General features: G+C 45.4%; 1 protein-coding gene across 1 annotated transcript in view; it reads right to left on the reverse strand.

Moving 5' to 3' along the window:
• Positions 1–583: 583 nt before the first annotated feature.
• PGM5 (phosphoglucomutase 5) overlaps positions 584–17,345 on the reverse strand; it is a 338,082-nt gene continuing 321,320 nt past the window's right edge. The window contains exon 11 of the mRNA XM_063913924.1: positions 584–4,802. Coding sequence (XP_063769994.1) covers positions 4,713–4,802 — 90 coding nt within the window. The 3' untranslated portion in view covers positions 584–4,712. The remainder of the gene's footprint in view (positions 4,803–17,345) is intronic.

Below are 17,345 nucleotides of genomic sequence, written 5' to 3' on the forward strand. Positions count from 1 at the left end.
TTAGGGTAAGGCTGCAGGTGTAGGGGCCAGGTTAGGTTAGGGTAAGGCTGCAGGTGTAGAGGCCAGGGTTAGGGGGAGGTTAGGGTAAGGCTGCAGGAGTAGAGGCCAGGTTAGGGAGGCAGTTAGAGTAAGGCTGCAGGAGCAGAGGCCAGGTTAGGTTAGGGAAAGGCTGCAGGAGTAGAAACCAGGGTTAGGGAGGAGGTTAGGGTAAGGCTGCAAGAGTCAAGACCAGGTTAGGTTAGGGTAAGGCTGCAGGAGTGGAGACCATAGCTAGAGAGGAGGTTATGGTAAAGATGCAGTAGGGGGGCCTTAGCACATTATGATCAAGTCTTGTGGTCACATGAGTGACTGGTTTAGGTGTACCTGCCCTTAAGTAAATGCCCCAGGAGATTGTTGTGAAATCATATTTGCATATGCAAATTTACTTTTATTTTATTTACATAGCATTTCAATGTTTCTTTGATTTTGTACTAGCCAATTTGTGTTTTATAAAGTGTAGATGTTATTAGGTAGTTTCAAGGGCACTTACAGTTCAGTGAATTGCCCCTTAATATGACTTTACAAAGATAAAATAGGACAAAAATAACTTGCATTCTATTTTATTGACACAATATCACAGTTTAAAGAAGCACTGAATGTCTTACCACCTGTTACAGCACTAATCTAAATGACATTAATTGCAGGCAGAATGGTTGTTATACAGCATAGCCTCCAAGCACAAAATCCATCTAGATAATTCCCCTAGTGAAGCAAACATAATACATGTAGTTTAGTGGAGAGTAAGGAATAGAATAAAACCTGTGGACATTGTATATAGCACAGTGTAGAACTGACCCTGTGCTGTATGTAACAATAGTACTCCCACTTACACTGAGTACATCATTCTATTCCAAATTACTCAGTAACAGATCAAATGAATGTTCTTCTAACACAATATTGTATTCCCATACCGCATTGTAACAAAGAAAACATTTACTTCAAAAATTCAATACACTTTATAAAAATAAGCTGTGTCTATCAAACTTATACAGTATGTGTATTAAGCCAATTAAGTAAACAGTGAAACCACTTTAGAAATCTAAAGAATCTATGTGCCAAGGTAAATATGGAGTGTAACGTGGCATCGTTACTTCTCCGCCGCTCTGTCATTTTGCACGGCAAACCCCAGAAGAGTAGTCAGGGTGGAGTCATGGCGCTGTGACATTGAAATCAGATGGTGTGTGCACCTCTCTCTCATTTTCTTTGTGTGCAAAAATCTCCGCCACCTCAGAAAAGATGGAGGAGAGCTGCATTATATGTAAGAAATAATTCTTAGATATGTATGATAGTGCACAGAGCCCTAAATATTTACAAGTGGAGTCAGCTCGATATACACAGAGGTCATATGTGCTTGTAAAAAATAAAAGAGAATACTTCTGCATCAGAAGGTTTTTTTTCTTTTACAAATACTGGATGAAAGTAAATGATATTTGAACATAAAACATAAGGTGCATTTAAAATATGTCAGTGGAGCATTTAGGACAATTGTAAATATTTTTGTTGGATCGCTGGGTCTGCCATTTAAATCCATGTGACGTGCACATGCTGCAATGCAATTATCTTATGTTTATGCAAACATGACTGTACAGTATATTATAATGAAGGCTCTAGGCAGCATGAGGTTTCAAATGGCTTCCCAGACTTTCTCAGTTAATATATATGTGAACATAATTTGATTTATTTGTCATTTGAGGAAACTGAAAGGCACAATAATACTATTCTTATTTTTCCTTTGTATACAGTATGTCTGTCGTAAAAATGTATACATTAAGTTGTCATTTTTCCAGTTTGGGACTTCCTTATCTACAGAGATGTTACTAATACTGCTTGAAGTTTCCCTCATCCTGAGAGCCATTGTTGTTGTCTTTTTGGGACCCATTTACCAATATTCGCATTTGCAATGTGATCTGCCCGCAAATTTAGTGATTATACCCATGGAATCTATGAATGAACACAAGCAGGGACAGGATTTCAGAAAGTAGCCCGTCCCTGCAGCGTGTTCACTCCTGGGTTGGGACTCCTGCGTATGCGCCGCTGACATTGCTGGGGTGGGTTCAGGAGAAACCCTCTCCCAGTGATTTCTGGAAATTGTAGCTCATAGACCAGAGGTTCCCAAACGCGCTCCTCAAGGCACCCCAATGGTCCAGGTTTTAAATGTATCCATGCTTGGCCACAGGTGACTTAATTAGCACCTTAGTCAATTTGATTTAACCATCTGTGCTGAGCCATGGATATACCTAAAACCTGGACTGTTGGGGTGCCTTGAGGACCGCGTTTGGGAACCTCTGCCATGGACTATAGCAGCTAACCCCATTTTCAGATGGCATTAGCTGTGAGGACCAAACTTGGCAAATCTGTCAGCAGTGCATACCCCATAGAAACCTATGGGGGCAGTGGCTGCTGTGGGAAATGGAGGTGTCACAGCAGATATCTCCCATATTTGATGCGGTCCCTCTGTCATACATCTAGTTGATACATAATATTTGCGGCTATCCCCCCATTCACCAAAACCTTATTCATGTGTTGCAATCATCATACATACCTCCAAACTTTAGCCTGGTGATTAGTGGGACCTTTGCGTGCTCCGAAGGTAGGTGCCCAAAATTAGGGGGCGTGGTCTGCAACCGCAAATCCCATCCTGGTTTTCATCATGGTGGAGACAGAGTTCTGTGAGCTGCGGCCATACCTCCATTCCGTCTCTCTTGCGAATAGATGCTGCTCAAGTGAGAGGGTGCCTACCAACCCCCTTCCCACAGGGTGGTCTTCAGTATGCCGACTGTTGGGATCCCAGCGCACAGTATACCGGCGACGGAATCCAGACAGCCAGCATACCGACACTTTTTCTTCCTCGTGGGGGTCCACGACCCCCCTAGAGGGAGAATAAAATAGCGTGGCGCGCTTAGTGCGCCACCGTGCCCGCAGCGTGGCGTGCGCAGCGAGCCTGCAAGGGGCTCATTTGCACTCTCCACGCTGTCGGTATGCCGGCGGACGGGCTCCCGGCGCCGGTATGCTGGTCGCCGGGAGCCCGGCCGCCGGCATACCATACTACACCCTTCCCACGGACACTGTGGCTCGCATGTGGGACAGCATGACAGTGCCTGAAAAGAGGGACTGTCCCGCCAATATCGGGACGGATGGGACTCAGAGGTGTACAACAGCTTTCAGGAATGGCATATCTAATGTCAGTGGGGACTTTCATGTAGAGAGGTTCTGAAAATGCCACACAACGAGCAGAGTGGACATGTACAGCCTATATAGAAAGACAGCTATGGCATGGATATGTAGCTCTATGCATATCTATGTAAAGATGAAATATTTGAAAAGCTCATGTTACATACAACTATTTTTGACGCATTCAAGGATTTTGTAAACACAATACAGTGTGAAAATGAAATACACAAATAGCACTGTAGAGGCACTAGGTTAGGGAAACAACGTGAAACGGAGCATATAACAAGTGCTGTATGTATGGGTGCAACACAAATGTTCGCATGCCTCTCAAAAAATAATGTTAGTTTATTGTGTTGCTGGTAAACTTTCTAATTTAATAATGCAAAACTCTCTCAGACCTACATGTGCAGTTGTGATTTAATGCTTTCCCATCAATGTATGTAGTATATGTATATATACTCTCACCCTAACTAGGAATCATAGAGGTTTTATCACTCTTGCTCAAAACAAATACATTCAAACTTCAGCACGGGAGGTATTAGTGCTTACTACTCTTAGCAGAGTTTCAATGATGTACTTATGGTTTAAACAACATCACAGAAACAAGCTTTTCATTTGTGTAGGGCAACTTATTTATCTTTAAGTATAAATCTTCACACCTCACAGAAAAAAAGTATGCAACATGAGGATGCTGTTTACCTATTATAAGCTGTAGCCAGGTAAATGTGGAACTTTTAGTAAATTCAATCAACATCTTCATATTCAGACAAGTAAATGTAAATCAATGCAAAGATTCTAGTAATTTTCTAATCTCAATGATGGGTATTGATTTTGAGAATTTTTTTAGATTTCTCAGAACACGTTGTAGAGTGAACTTGTTTTAGTTGTCTACACAACACAATACAATGCACTAGGAGTGACAACCCCCTTTCTAGGAGCCCCAGTCACTAAAACCTGAAACACCTTTATTATTTTATACGTGTGAATAATGCCTCTAGCATGAAGTTTTAAAAAAAAGCGTTTTCATTTTCTTGAATGTAGATGTACTGTATCTCAACTAATTTAACTGGCTTAAACATTGAGATTTACAGTATCTCAGTGGTATACATATTAAATACATTAATATGCATACTTTTAATATGTGCTTATTTTCAGCCACTCACAAGATACATATCTTTCTTGTTTATTTAAATCCACAACGCTACAAGTTGTACGGAAGTGAATAAATGTTACATAAAAATTCATAAAAGACAGGACACATGCTCTTGCCCAATCCCAGGTAATCTTATCTTTGTGTTAATGTTACGTAACGCAATACTTTGGACAAGTGATAATGTAATATCTAATGTCTGACAAACTTGATTTTTTTTTTTTTTTTTCAATAGAATCAGACAGTGTCATTACGTCTGAGAATAAAGCATATCCAGCAAAAATAAAGGCATTGATTATTTGAAGAATAATCTCTTTCTATCATACACTCTTTGGCCCATTGTGGTTTCAGTTCAGGTGATCACAGTGGGTCCTTTACGTCCGGTCCTCTCATGAATCTGTGAAAGCTTCAAAGCGATGGCTACGAGAGGGCCCAGCACTGCCTATGGAAAGAACAGATTGGTATTAGCAATTTTCATTACCTAGGCACATAACCATCGACAGCACTTCTAGATCCAAGTCAAATAAAAAGACCTATAAGAGCAAGACCACATACAGTATATTCAGAATGCAAACTGTATTTAAAGCAATATTCTTTATTTCAGATTTTTCTGCTCCACTTCACTGTAATAATACACATGCTAAACAAATAATTGATTCTTAATTGTGTACTGTATAATGGACTTTGAAGCAAGCCCAGGCTGGAGATGTGAAATGAGATGTGAAGTGCTACACGGGAGGGCACTAAACAAAAGAATGTTGGTTGTTCAAAAGTTAATTCATATTAAAGGACCACTCAATTTAACATGCAAGTGCTATATATAATTATAATGTAAACGTGTCTATACCACTGATACACCTGAAGGACTGCATGTGGAATGCTTACCAAGGGAAGGTAACCTTTGGCACTCCAGCTGCTGTGGAACTGCACACTTCAGCATGCCCTGCCATAGTTTTAGCATACCATAGCTGCGAACTATGGTAAGGCATGCTGGGATATGTAGTTCCACAGCAGGTGGAGTGCCACGGGTTGCCTACCTTTGGTCTACAACATGAAGTTAAGTGAGATATTTCACATTGTATTCATATTTGTTACGCAGCTGAATGAGGCTAGTGGGCCCCTCAAAAAGAAGGAACTCTGCTCCTGAGACCCTGATATTCGAGGCTATGTATCACACGCATGGCATAAAAAAAAATTAAAAAAAGGATTTAAAAATTAAAAAAAAACTATTTTCTAAAAGTAATACACATACACAGATAATGTACTGTACTATATTTTTATTACATCTACCAAGGGAATTCTTTACCATTCTGTATGTACATGTAACAAGATCTGAGTAACCTGGATAATTTATTACACAATCTTGCCCACTTTTTGAGGTTGCCGTCTTTTTATACCCCTTCCAGAAAATGTCGGTACCATATGCCTCTTTGTTCTCATGTACACACATTACAGCTTGCTGCCTATACAGTACCAGCATGTAACTGTGTATACTACAAGCATTGTACTGTCTTCCAGAGAATCAACCACTAATAAATCACACATATTTGGTGTTCGTTAAGTGAATCTCAAGCTGTAGAATAAAATATGTAATGTATTAATGGCATAAAAAAATCTAAGGGATTTTTTTTTAACCTTTGCCTCTTTTACTAATATAGGGCCAGAGGTTCCCAAACTTTTTGAATCACGGCACCCTAGGGTATCAGAATTTTTTTCACGGCCAACCCAGGGCATCCCTGCAAGTGTCCCGAGGCACCCCAGGGTGCCATGGCACACAGATTGAGAACCACTGCGCTAATGCATAAGCCGGTTGGGTATGAAATGCTGGCTATCGGGATGCTGATGGTCAGGGGACCGACCGTGGCATCCAGGCAACCGAAATCCAGACAGGGTTTTGTAAGTGTTGTAACCCACTCCATAGCCTACCCTAACCTTAACCCTCCCTTTTAGGTGCCTTATGTTGATCCTTCCCTCCCCGGCAGCCTAACCTTAACCTCCTCGGGTGGTGCCTAAACATAACCCCCTCTCCCCACACCCTAAACCTAACCATCTCCTCCTCGCAGCCAAACCCTAACCCGCCCTTGGTGGTGCTAACCCTAATCCCCCCTCCCCACACCCTAAACCTAACCCTCCCCTCCCCACACCCTAAGTCCCTGGGAGTTGCCTAAACCTAACACCCAGCACCACCTTGGCATAGTACTTACCCAGTCCGCTGTTTGTATGTTTGGGATTTCGTTGTCGGTGTCCTGTCCCATTTCAGAATTCCGATGTCGGGCTCCTGCTGTGTGTCGGGATTCTGGCGCTGGTATCTTGTGCGCTGGGATCCCGTGCATTTGGTTATTAACCATATCCTGCATTAGCAAGTGCTACTGTCTAGGCTATTGGTAATGATAGCAAGTGAAGCTACTGCCAGAAATGAAAAGAGACGCCCACCAGAGCCATCACAAGCTTATTCACAATTCAGACGGGATCCGGTCAGCAAACTGATGCCGGAATCACGACACTGGTGAGAACACAGATGCCGGGATCCTAACATAGTTCACCATGCCGGTGCCAGAATCCCGACTGGTTAGGGTTAGGCAGTGTCGGAGTGGGGCGTGAAGGGTCCACCGGGGAATGCAGTGGGAGGGGCTATGTTTAGGAATGTGGTCAGTCTCCAGAGGGGGTGTGGCCAGCTGCTACATTGGATTGCCTAACCATTAGTGAGTGCATGGGCTGAGCCCCTTGACAAATATACAGTTGTGCTCATAAGTTTACATACCCTAGCAGAATTTGTGATTTTTTTGGCCATTTGTCAGAGAATATGAATGATAACTCACAAACTTTTCTTTCACTCATGGTTAGTGGTTGGGTGAAGCCATTTATTGTCAAACAACTGTGTTTACTCTTTTTAAATCATAATGACAACAGAAACTACCCAAATGACCCTGATCAATAGTTTACATACCCCAGTTCTTAATACCGTGTATTGCCCCCTTTAACATCAATGACAGCTTGAAGTCTTTTGTGGTAGTTGTGGATGAGGCTCTTTATTTTCTCAGATCGTAAAGCTGGCCATTCTTCTTGGCAAAAAGCCTCCAGTTCCTGTAAATTCTAGGGCTGTCTTGCATGAACTGCACGTTTGAGATCTCCCCAGAGTGGCTCAATGATATTGAGGAGACTGAGATGACCACTCCAGAACCTTCACTTTATTCTGCTGTAGCCAATGACAGGTCGACTTGGCCTTGTGTTTTGGATCATTGCCATGTTGGAACGTCCAAGTACGTCCCATGCGCAGCTTCCGGGCTGATGAGTGCAAATTTTCCTCCAGTATTTTCTGATAACATGCTGCATTCATCTTGCCATCAATTTTGACCAAGTTTCCAGTGCCTTTGTAGCTCACACATCCCCAAAACGTCAGCGATCCACCTCTGTGTTTCACAGTAGGAATGGTGTACCTTTCATCCTAGGCCTTGTTGACTCCTCACCAAATGTAACGTTTAAGGTTGTGGCCAAAAAGTTAAATTTTGGTCTCATCACTCCAAATGACTTTGTTCGAGAAGTTTTGAGGCTTGTCTCTGTGCTGTTTGGAGAATTGTAAGCGGGATGCTTTGTGGCATTTGCGTAGTAATGGCTTTCTTCTGGCGACTCGACCATGCAGCCCATTTTTCTTCAAATGCCTCCTTATTGTGCATCTTGAAACAACCACACCACTTTTTTTCAGAGAGTCCTGTATTTCAGCTTAAGTTATTTGTGGATTTTTCTTTGCATCCCGAACAATTTTCCTGGCAGTTGTGGCTGAAATTTTTGTTGGTCTACCTGACCGTGATTTGGTTTCCATAGAATCCCTCATTTTCCACTTCTTAATTAGAGTCTGAACACTGCTGATTGGCATTCTCAATTGCTTGGATATCTTTTTATATCCCTTTCCTGTTTTATACAGTTCAATTACCTTTTCCCGCAGAGCCTTTGACAATTCTTTTGCTTTACCCATGACTCAGAATCCAGACACGTCAGTGCAGCACTGGATGAAAGATGCAAGGGACTTTCAGGAGTCCAGAAACTCACTGACCTTTTATACAGAAGCACTGACTACAAGCAAACAGATCACAGATGAGGATGGTTACCTTTAGTAGCCATTCAAACCCGTTTGTGTCAACTTGTTTGCATGTTTTTAGGCCAAAATCTCCAGGGTATGTAAACTTTTGATCAGAGTCATTTGGGTAGTTTCTGTTGTCATTATGATTTAAAAAGAGTAAACACAGTTGTTTGACAATAAATGGCGTCACCCAACCACGAACCATCAGTGAAAGAAAAGTTTGTGAGTTATCATTCATATTCTCTGACAAATGGCCAGAAAATCACAAATTCTGCTAGGGTATGTAAACTTATGAGCAAAACTGTATAAATACTGCTAGTGCGTACATGATAATGTACCAGATAAATATTGGCAATACACTGTAGAGAATACATCATAGTCCTGTGCAGTATAAGGTAACATATGTATAATGTATAATTCAAGAACACAGTCTGGAACCTGATCACTAGAGGAGGAGGAGGGCCCCCAAGCAGTGGGACCCACCGGTGGTTTACCCTGTACCCCTGTGGGCCAGTCCGAGCCTGCGGTTAGGGCTGGGGATGTGTCTTAGTTTAAGGCAGTATAGGGGAGGATAGAGTTAGTGTGGGTGGAGAGAGGGTCAGGCAATAGGCGGGGAGGGTTATGCTGCAGGGGAGGAAGGGTTAGAGTTAGGCTGCGGGGATGGGGGGGGGGGGGTTAGGTTTAGGCTCCACGTAGAGAGTTAGGGTTAGGCTGCGGGGGAGAGGGTTATGGTCAGGCTGCGGGTAGGGAGGGCTGGGGTATTTGGGTTAAAATACTCACCTAACAGGTGTTGGGAATCTGCATGTTGGGAGGCCTCTGTCGGTTTTCTGACTGCCAGCATCCCAAGCACCAGGATCCCGTTACCATCCCCCGCAGAATAAACATAAAAATGAGGGGGATGTAGTTTATATGCTGACACTCAGGATCCCGGCGGTCAGCATGCCAACGCCAGAATCTCAAACACTCAAAATGCCGCCAGTAGGAATGCCGACCCAAAGGGTCTATTCACACTCGTGGGTATCCACGACACCCATAGAGTGGGAATAGAACCTGTGGCAAGCGCAGTGAGCCCGCAAGGGGCTTTGTTGCCTGAAATCTCTGCATTGTATAGTGGGGGCAGGGCCACAATGATGGAGGATGCAGTCAGGAAGTCAGCAATTATGGTTTAAAGTTATAGTCAGCATTATACCTGTGTCATACGCCTATTTTTCAGTCTGTACAATGTAAATGTGATAAAGAAAGGTAAGCCATATTATTTTCCCATATACTACAAATCTTCTATGGGCGCTGTCCAATTACAGGCGCAAAAAACGGCTTTCCAATTTTTTTCAGATTTTCTTTTTATGGACAATTCTATTAGGACGCCCCCCCAAAATAATCCAGTCTCAAAAGACACAGGTTCAGTTAAACCTGTGTGTTTTCACATTTGCGTACCATCCTCGAAAATAAAATAAAATCCCAGATAAGCCGTGGCTCACGCTGGCTTTTTGGGGAAAAACTGTATGCATAAGCCTTGATTCATATTGCTTGATACCATAGTTTTTCTGCATCAGTGGCAGAAGCCTCAGGTTACAGGTCTGTGCTGTTTGGGGATCCTGCACCTTCTGCTATTAAGCTCTTTGTACACGTTTTCATATTTGCATCCACTCCCATATCCTGACAAGATTCCTGTGCTCACAAACATAATCACAGTGGACAGGCCACTAAGACCCACACGGTCACCACAATGATACTGTAAACAATCTATTCTGTTTGGCTGCATGTATTTCTTTCCCACCCAAAGGAAAACTGGGGACACAAAGATGTGCAGGAGACAGTGGCGTAACTACTGCCCCCGCAGTCCTCGCGGTGGCTTTTGGGCGAGGGGCTGCGGGGGCGCCACTGATTTAGAACAGATTGACATGCGGACGAGCGTCCGCATGTCAATCTGCGATCTCCTCTCCCTCCCTGCGGTGCCTGCTCCCCCGCCCCCCCCCCCCCCTATGTGTTGGAGGGACACGAGCGCATCGCGCGTCTCTCCTGTGTCCCTCCTGGCTCTCCCGCGGCCGGTCCTGCCGTTCGTGAGCTCTGATTGGCTCACGAACGGCACTTCCTTTATTAGACCAGCCGGGGGGAGAGCCAGGAGGGACACAGGAGAGACGCGCGATGCGCTCGTGTCCCTCCAACACATAGGGGGGGGGGGCCGGGGGAGCAGGCACTGGGGCATATACCCGGCACTGGGGACATATACCTGGCACTGGGGGGGCAGATCTGGCACTGGGGACATATACCTGGCACTGGGGGGGCAGATCTGGCACTGGGAACATATACCTGGCACTGGGGGGGCATATACCCGGCACTGAGGGCATGTACCTGGCACTGGGGGCATATACCTGGCACTGGGGGGGCATATACCCGGCACTGGGGGCATGTACCTGGCATTGGGGGCATATACCCGGCACTGGGGGGGCATATACCTGGCACTGGGGGGGCATATACCCGGCACTGGAGGCATATACCTGGCACTGGTGGGGAAGCAGGCACTGGGGGGGAATATCTGGCACTGGGGGCATGTACCTGGCACTGGGGGCATATACCCGGCACTGGGGGGGCATATACCCGGCACTGGTGGCATATACCTGGCACTGGGGGGGCATATACCCGGCACTAGGGGCATATACCTGGCACTGGGGGGGAAGCAGGCACTGGGGCATATACCTGGCACTGGGGGCATATAACTGGCACTGGGGGGGCATGTACCTGGCACCAGGGGCATATACCTGGCACTGGGGGGGCATATACCTGGCACTGGGGGAATATACCTGGCACTGGGGGGGCATATCTGGCACTGGGTGCATATACCTGGCATATACCTGGCACTGGGGGGGGAATATCTGGCACTGTGGGAGAATATCTGGCACTGGGGGGGCATATACCTGGCACTGGGGGCATATACCTGGCACTGGGGGGGCATATACCTGGCACTGGGGGAATATACCTGGCACTGGGGGGGCATATCTGGCACTGGGTGCATATACCTGGCACTGTGGGGGAATATCTGGCACTGGGTGCATATACCTGGCACTGTGGGGGAATATCTGGCACTGGGAGCATATGTGGCACTGGGAGCACGGCCCTAGCAACAAGCACTACCCCCTAGCAACGAGCATGACACCCAGTGCATGAAACCCCTGGCAACGAGCATGACATCCTGGCACCGTGCATGGAACCAAGAGCATGAAACCCCTGGCAACGAGCAGGTAATTTAAAAGTAATTGGAAGCCTTACTGTAGAACTTAATGTGTAATGGGCATTACGGTGTGTGGCGTAATGTATCACGGACATTGCAGTGTGTGTCATAATGTATCTGGCATTACGGTATGTTGTATGTTGTATACTATGTCACGGGCATTGTGGTATGTGGTATAATGTCTCAGGATCATTGTGGTGTGTGTCATACTGTGTCACAGACATTGTATGTGCTATAATGTATCAGGGGCATTGCAGTGTGTAGCATAATGTATAACGGGCATTGCGATTCCTGTCATAATGTGTCACAGGCATTACGGTGTGTGGCATAATGTGTCGGGGGCATTACGGTGTGTGGCATAATGTGTCGGGGGCATTACGGTATGTGGCATAATGTGTAGGGGGCATTACGGTGTGTGCATATTGTGTCATGTGCATTATTGTCAGTGATCGCAAAAACGCGCTATGGCGCGTATTTTACCCAGAAACAGCCGCCCGGGACTCACATTTAGAAGATGAGCGGGTCCCACAAGACGCGCTCATCTGAATATGTGTTTGCATGTGTTAAGCCTGTCAGCGGAATGCAGGAGGTGACTGGCTGTTTCCTCGGCCAATCACCTCCTGTAGTCTCCATCCAATCACAGCCTGCAGCATCTCCCGCTTTGAATCCTGCTCCCCGCCAGCACATGAATCTGTGCTGCAGGGCTGACAGACTGGCCCCGCTCATCCGGCTCCACTGCCGCTCTGCCGCCAGCACCCTCCTCTGCGACTGGGAGTACAGCTCCGGATCTGCCCGCCGCCACCCCCCTACCCGGGACCCGCTCAACGCCCCACCGAGACCCGACAACTACCTTTCAGCAGGAGCCGGCCGGGCTGCGCAGCTCCCGCTGTAGGTAAGCAGTAGACAGTGCTGCATCGCCCCGCTTCACCTGGAGTAGCTGGTGCAGATGCGGGATGTCCGGGGGCTGCAAGCTCCGTGTGTGCAATGTGAGGCCGCTCAGAGTGTCAGGGCCTCACTGACACCATTTTTCTGACAGCACAGTGCAGTGAGTGCACTGGCACAAGTAGCCAGCCGGCGCCGCAGCATGAAGGAGCTATCTGTGAAATCGCAAGCAGAGGCTGGCAAGAAGGAGCTCCTCCGATCGCTTCCCCTGACGGGCTGGCCACTGCTAAAATATACCAGTAATCAGTACAACTGTGCAGTGACACTGACTTTCCCATTGCACCTGGGGCTCCACTACTTTGACACAGTTGGAACTGATTATCGGTATATTTGGCAGTGGCCAGCCCGTCAGGGGAAGCGATTGGACGAGCTCCTTCTTGCCAGAGAACAGCCTCTGCTTGCGATTTCACATAGAGCTCCTCCAGGCTGCGGCTACTGCAGGCGCAGGCTGGCTACTTGTGCCAGTGCGCTCACTGCACTGTGCTGTCAGAAAAAATGGTGAGTGTCAGTGATTTGCTGCTGGGGGCGGAACCACTTGTGTCAAACGGCCCCTTCGTGCAACTGGAGGTGATAAGTGAGTGGTTACTGCAATGTGCCTCAGTGCTCTACCAGGCGCATTGTGTATAATAACGTGCTCTACCAGGCGCATTGTGTATAATAACGTGTTCTACCTGGCGCAATGTGTATAATAACGTGTTCTACCTGGCGCAATGTGTATGATAACGTGCTCTACCTGGCGCAATGTGTATGATAACGTGTTCTACCTGGCGCAATGTGTATGATAACGTGTTCTACCTGGCGCAATGTGTATGATAACGTGCTCTACCTGGTGCAATGTGTATAATAACGTGCTCTACCTAGTGCAATGTGTATAATAACGTGCTCTACCAGGCGCATTGTGTATAATAACGTGTTCTACCTAGTGCAATGTGTATTATAACGTGCTCTACCAGGCGCATTGTGTATAATAACGTGTTCTACCTGGCGCAATGTGTATGATAATGTGCTCTACCAGGCGCATTGTGTATAATAACGTGTTCTACCTGGCGCAATGTGGCTGATAACGTGCTCTACCAGGCGCATTGTGTATAATAACGTGCTCTACCAGGCGCATTGTGTATAATAACGTGTTCTACCTGACGCAATGTGTATGATAACTTGCTCTACCTAGCGGCAATGTGTATGATAACTTGCTCTACCTGATGCAATGTGTATGATAACATGCTCTACCTGGCGCAATGTGTATGATAACGTGCTCTACCTGGCGCAGTGTGTATAACGTGTTCTACCTGGCGCACTGTGTATGATAACGTGCTCTACCTGGCGCACTGTGTATGATAACGTGCTCTACCTAGCGGCAATGTGTATGATAACGTGCTGTACCTGGTGCAAAGTGTATGACGTGCTGTACCTGGTGCAAAGTGTATGACATGCTGTACCTGGAGCAAAGTGTATGACGTGATCTACCTGGATCAGTGTGCATAGGAGGTTCTACCTGGTGCAATGTGTATAAGCGCCACTACTGTGTGGTGTAATGTGAATTGACACTATTATGTGGTCACGCCCCTTCCCTATGAAGCCACACCCCTAAAATTTTGCAACGCGCCTACGGCGCGCACTACCTGTTCTTTATGGTCTAAGTGGTCTAACACCAATTCACTTTCTGCCTAAGGGCACCAAAATGTCTAGTTACAGCTCTGGTGCAGGGTGTCCTGCATGCTACACAGCCCAGCAGCATTGTCACCCCATCCCCCCCATCTTGCAACACTTTTGTAGTGTCCAAACAAGATTAAAATTAATAAGAACCTTCATTCCGATGGGACCCAGAAAAAGACCGGTAGGACCCCAATTTTTAAAAGTGAAGGGTCCCTGGGACCCACTTTTTTTTTGGCTCAGCGCGATCACTGATTGTGTGTGGAATAATGTCTAAGGGCCATTGCAGTATGTGGAATAATGTATACTGGGCATTACTATAAGGAGGAAAAATGACAAATAATGTAAGGGGCATGAATCAGGATTATTTTTCTTTCCTGTGGTGGCCAACGTCTGGGCGTGCAGGTTGCAAAACTGGGGTATAAGGTAGTCTTTTCCTGCAATGCCACGCCCTCCACGCAAAGCCACGCCCATTTCGACAAAGCCACACCCCTTTTTGCCAGCGGCGCGCGCATTTTTCTACCTTTGCTAGTGCCAATTACGGGGTGGAAATGGGTGGTGGGGGGGGGGCGCCGAAGGATTTTTTGGCTTGGGGGAGAAAAATTTCTAGTTACGCCACTGGCAGGAGATGAAGTCTGAGGACAATACTGTCCTCCAAAAGCTTAGTCAAAGATACAACAGAAATGGTAAATGCATTTTCTGGTGAGAGAGAGTTGGATTTGGGTGGGGTATATTGTTTCTGTGCAGGGTAAATACTGGCTGCTTTATTTTTACACTGCAATTTATATTTCATTTTGAACACACCCCACCCAAATCTAACTCTCTCTGCACATGATATATTGATATATCTGCCCCCCCCCCCCCTCCCCCTGCAGTTCACATGGGGCCTTATTCAGACCGGATCGCGGCAGTAAATTTGTTAGCAAATGGGCAAAAGCATTGGCACTGCAGGGGGGTGGGAGATATAACATGCGCAGAGAGAGTTATGTTTGGGCAGGGGGTGTGCAATCTGAAATCTAAATTATAGTGTACAAATAAAGCAGCCAGTATTTACCCTGCACAGAAACAATATAACCCACCCAAATCTAACTCTCTCTGCACATGTTACATCTGCCCCCCCCCCCACAGTGCACATGGTTTTGCCCATTAGCTAACATATTTGCTGCTGCGATCAGATCTGAATTAGGCCATAGTCACACGTGCCAGTTCTATTATCTGTCAAAAGTGACATAACATTTATTTCACCTGCCAACATTTATAACAGAGCTTTCCATATTTATTTATCTATCAGGTAAGAGTGTAATTACAGATTGGAAAACTCAGTGTCATGTCTGTTTATGGTCTTTGGGGCTAATTCAGTAATGATCATAAAAAGTACAAATTTGCAAAAACTGCAACCAATCACAAAATTGCAAAAGCACGCCCAAACAGAAAATCTGCAACACTAATTTAATGTTACAAAAAAAGGTGGACTTGTCAAATTTGCTAATTTTATGATGAGATTTAAAAATTCGCATTTTTTGTGAAAAAACTTAGTTAGTCGCATTTTTTGCGTAAAGGTTTCTAATGTCACAATTTAACATCAGCCACACATAACATTGAGCCAACCATGCCTACTGACAAGATGCGTCGAACAACAAGACAAGCTACTTCCGCTGGTGAATCCACATACGCAGGCGGAAAAAGGAAAAAAAAACAAAGTTTTTTTATGTTGAAAGTTTACATACATGACATAATAATGTTTCTTTGTTATTATTAACATTCCTTGGGCGGGATTCAAATCCTTTATTGCCCCTGATCTCCCGTCTAAAGTGACGGGATATCGCGAGGCGATATTCTATGACCCCCTGTTTTCGTGCTGATCGCGCTCATAAGAGACGGGTTTAGCAGCGTAAAGCAGCTAAACCCGACTAAAGTCATGGGCGCGATCGCGAAAGTCCCGTTTGGGCGTCCAAATGGGTCACTTTTCGTGCATTTCAGCTCACCACCCCAGGGGGTGGTGAGCTGAAATGCTGATATCGCGCCCATCGGCAGTAGCATTTGAATACTGCCGGAGGGCGCGATGGGGGGCGGGAGGGCAGCTGGAAGCTTTGAATCCCGCCCTTTATGTTATTGTTTAATGTAAAAAAAAAATTTTTTTAAATGGTGCATAATTAAAATGTCCACAAAATCACAATTATTGTGATGATGTTATTGAACATATGTTTCTTTGCCAAGGGGATAAAAAAAAACAACAAACCTTACACATGTATGTGGGTATGATTTTGGAAGATAATAATTGTTTGCTGCTTTAAATCATAAAAAAAACCTCAGCTTTTAAACAAAAAGCCATTAACCCCCCAAAAAAACAAAACTTGCTTGTAAATGTAATTGTACATGTTTGTAGGAAAACAAGTGTTTTCTTGACAAACCTGCATTGTTATTAACGTAAAGAATTATTAGGTCACTAGCATATATTTTAGAGCAGGCATTTCCAAACTGCGACCCTCCAGTTTTTGAGAAACTACACATCTCAGCATGCCCTGACACAGTTTTGCTTTCAGAGAATGCTAAAGATGTGTCAGGGCATGCTGGGATGTGTAGTTTCTCAACAGCTGGAGGGCCGCAGTTTGGACATGCCTGCTTTAGAGTAATACATGTGTTTAATAGTTTAAAGCTCCCCTACATGTTGTAAAGTTTCAATGCAGCTGAATAAAGTGAATTGTGGATAGCAGTGTGAGCTGCTTCAGCTGGGTGTAATGAAGCAATAGCTGCAGTATACATCGAACATTCTACAACTGAGGTCAGCTTGTGCAGATTTTAAGGTAGACCTGTAATCACTCAGAAAGTGCACACCAGTTGCAAAAAATGCGTATGCCCCGCCTATCTAAAATCTGCATTTGCCCACAACACACCCCTGCTCGTAGTTTTTGCAAGTCCAGCCCTTTAGTACGCCCCCTACACACCTAGTTTTCGTAGTGTATACGCAGTGTTTGCTACGTCTCAGAAGTTGTATTTTTTGTCTCAGATTTTACTTCATGCATGACTGTTGTGTGCGTATTTTTGCAATTTTGCGTTCCTTGTTGAATTAGCCCCTTTATCCG

Source organism: Pseudophryne corroboree, chromosome 1 (assembly GCF_028390025.1).
Source record: "Pseudophryne corroboree isolate aPseCor3 chromosome 1, aPseCor3.hap2, whole genome shotgun sequence".
NCBI lineage: Eukaryota > Metazoa > Chordata > Amphibia > Anura > Myobatrachidae > Pseudophryne > Pseudophryne corroboree.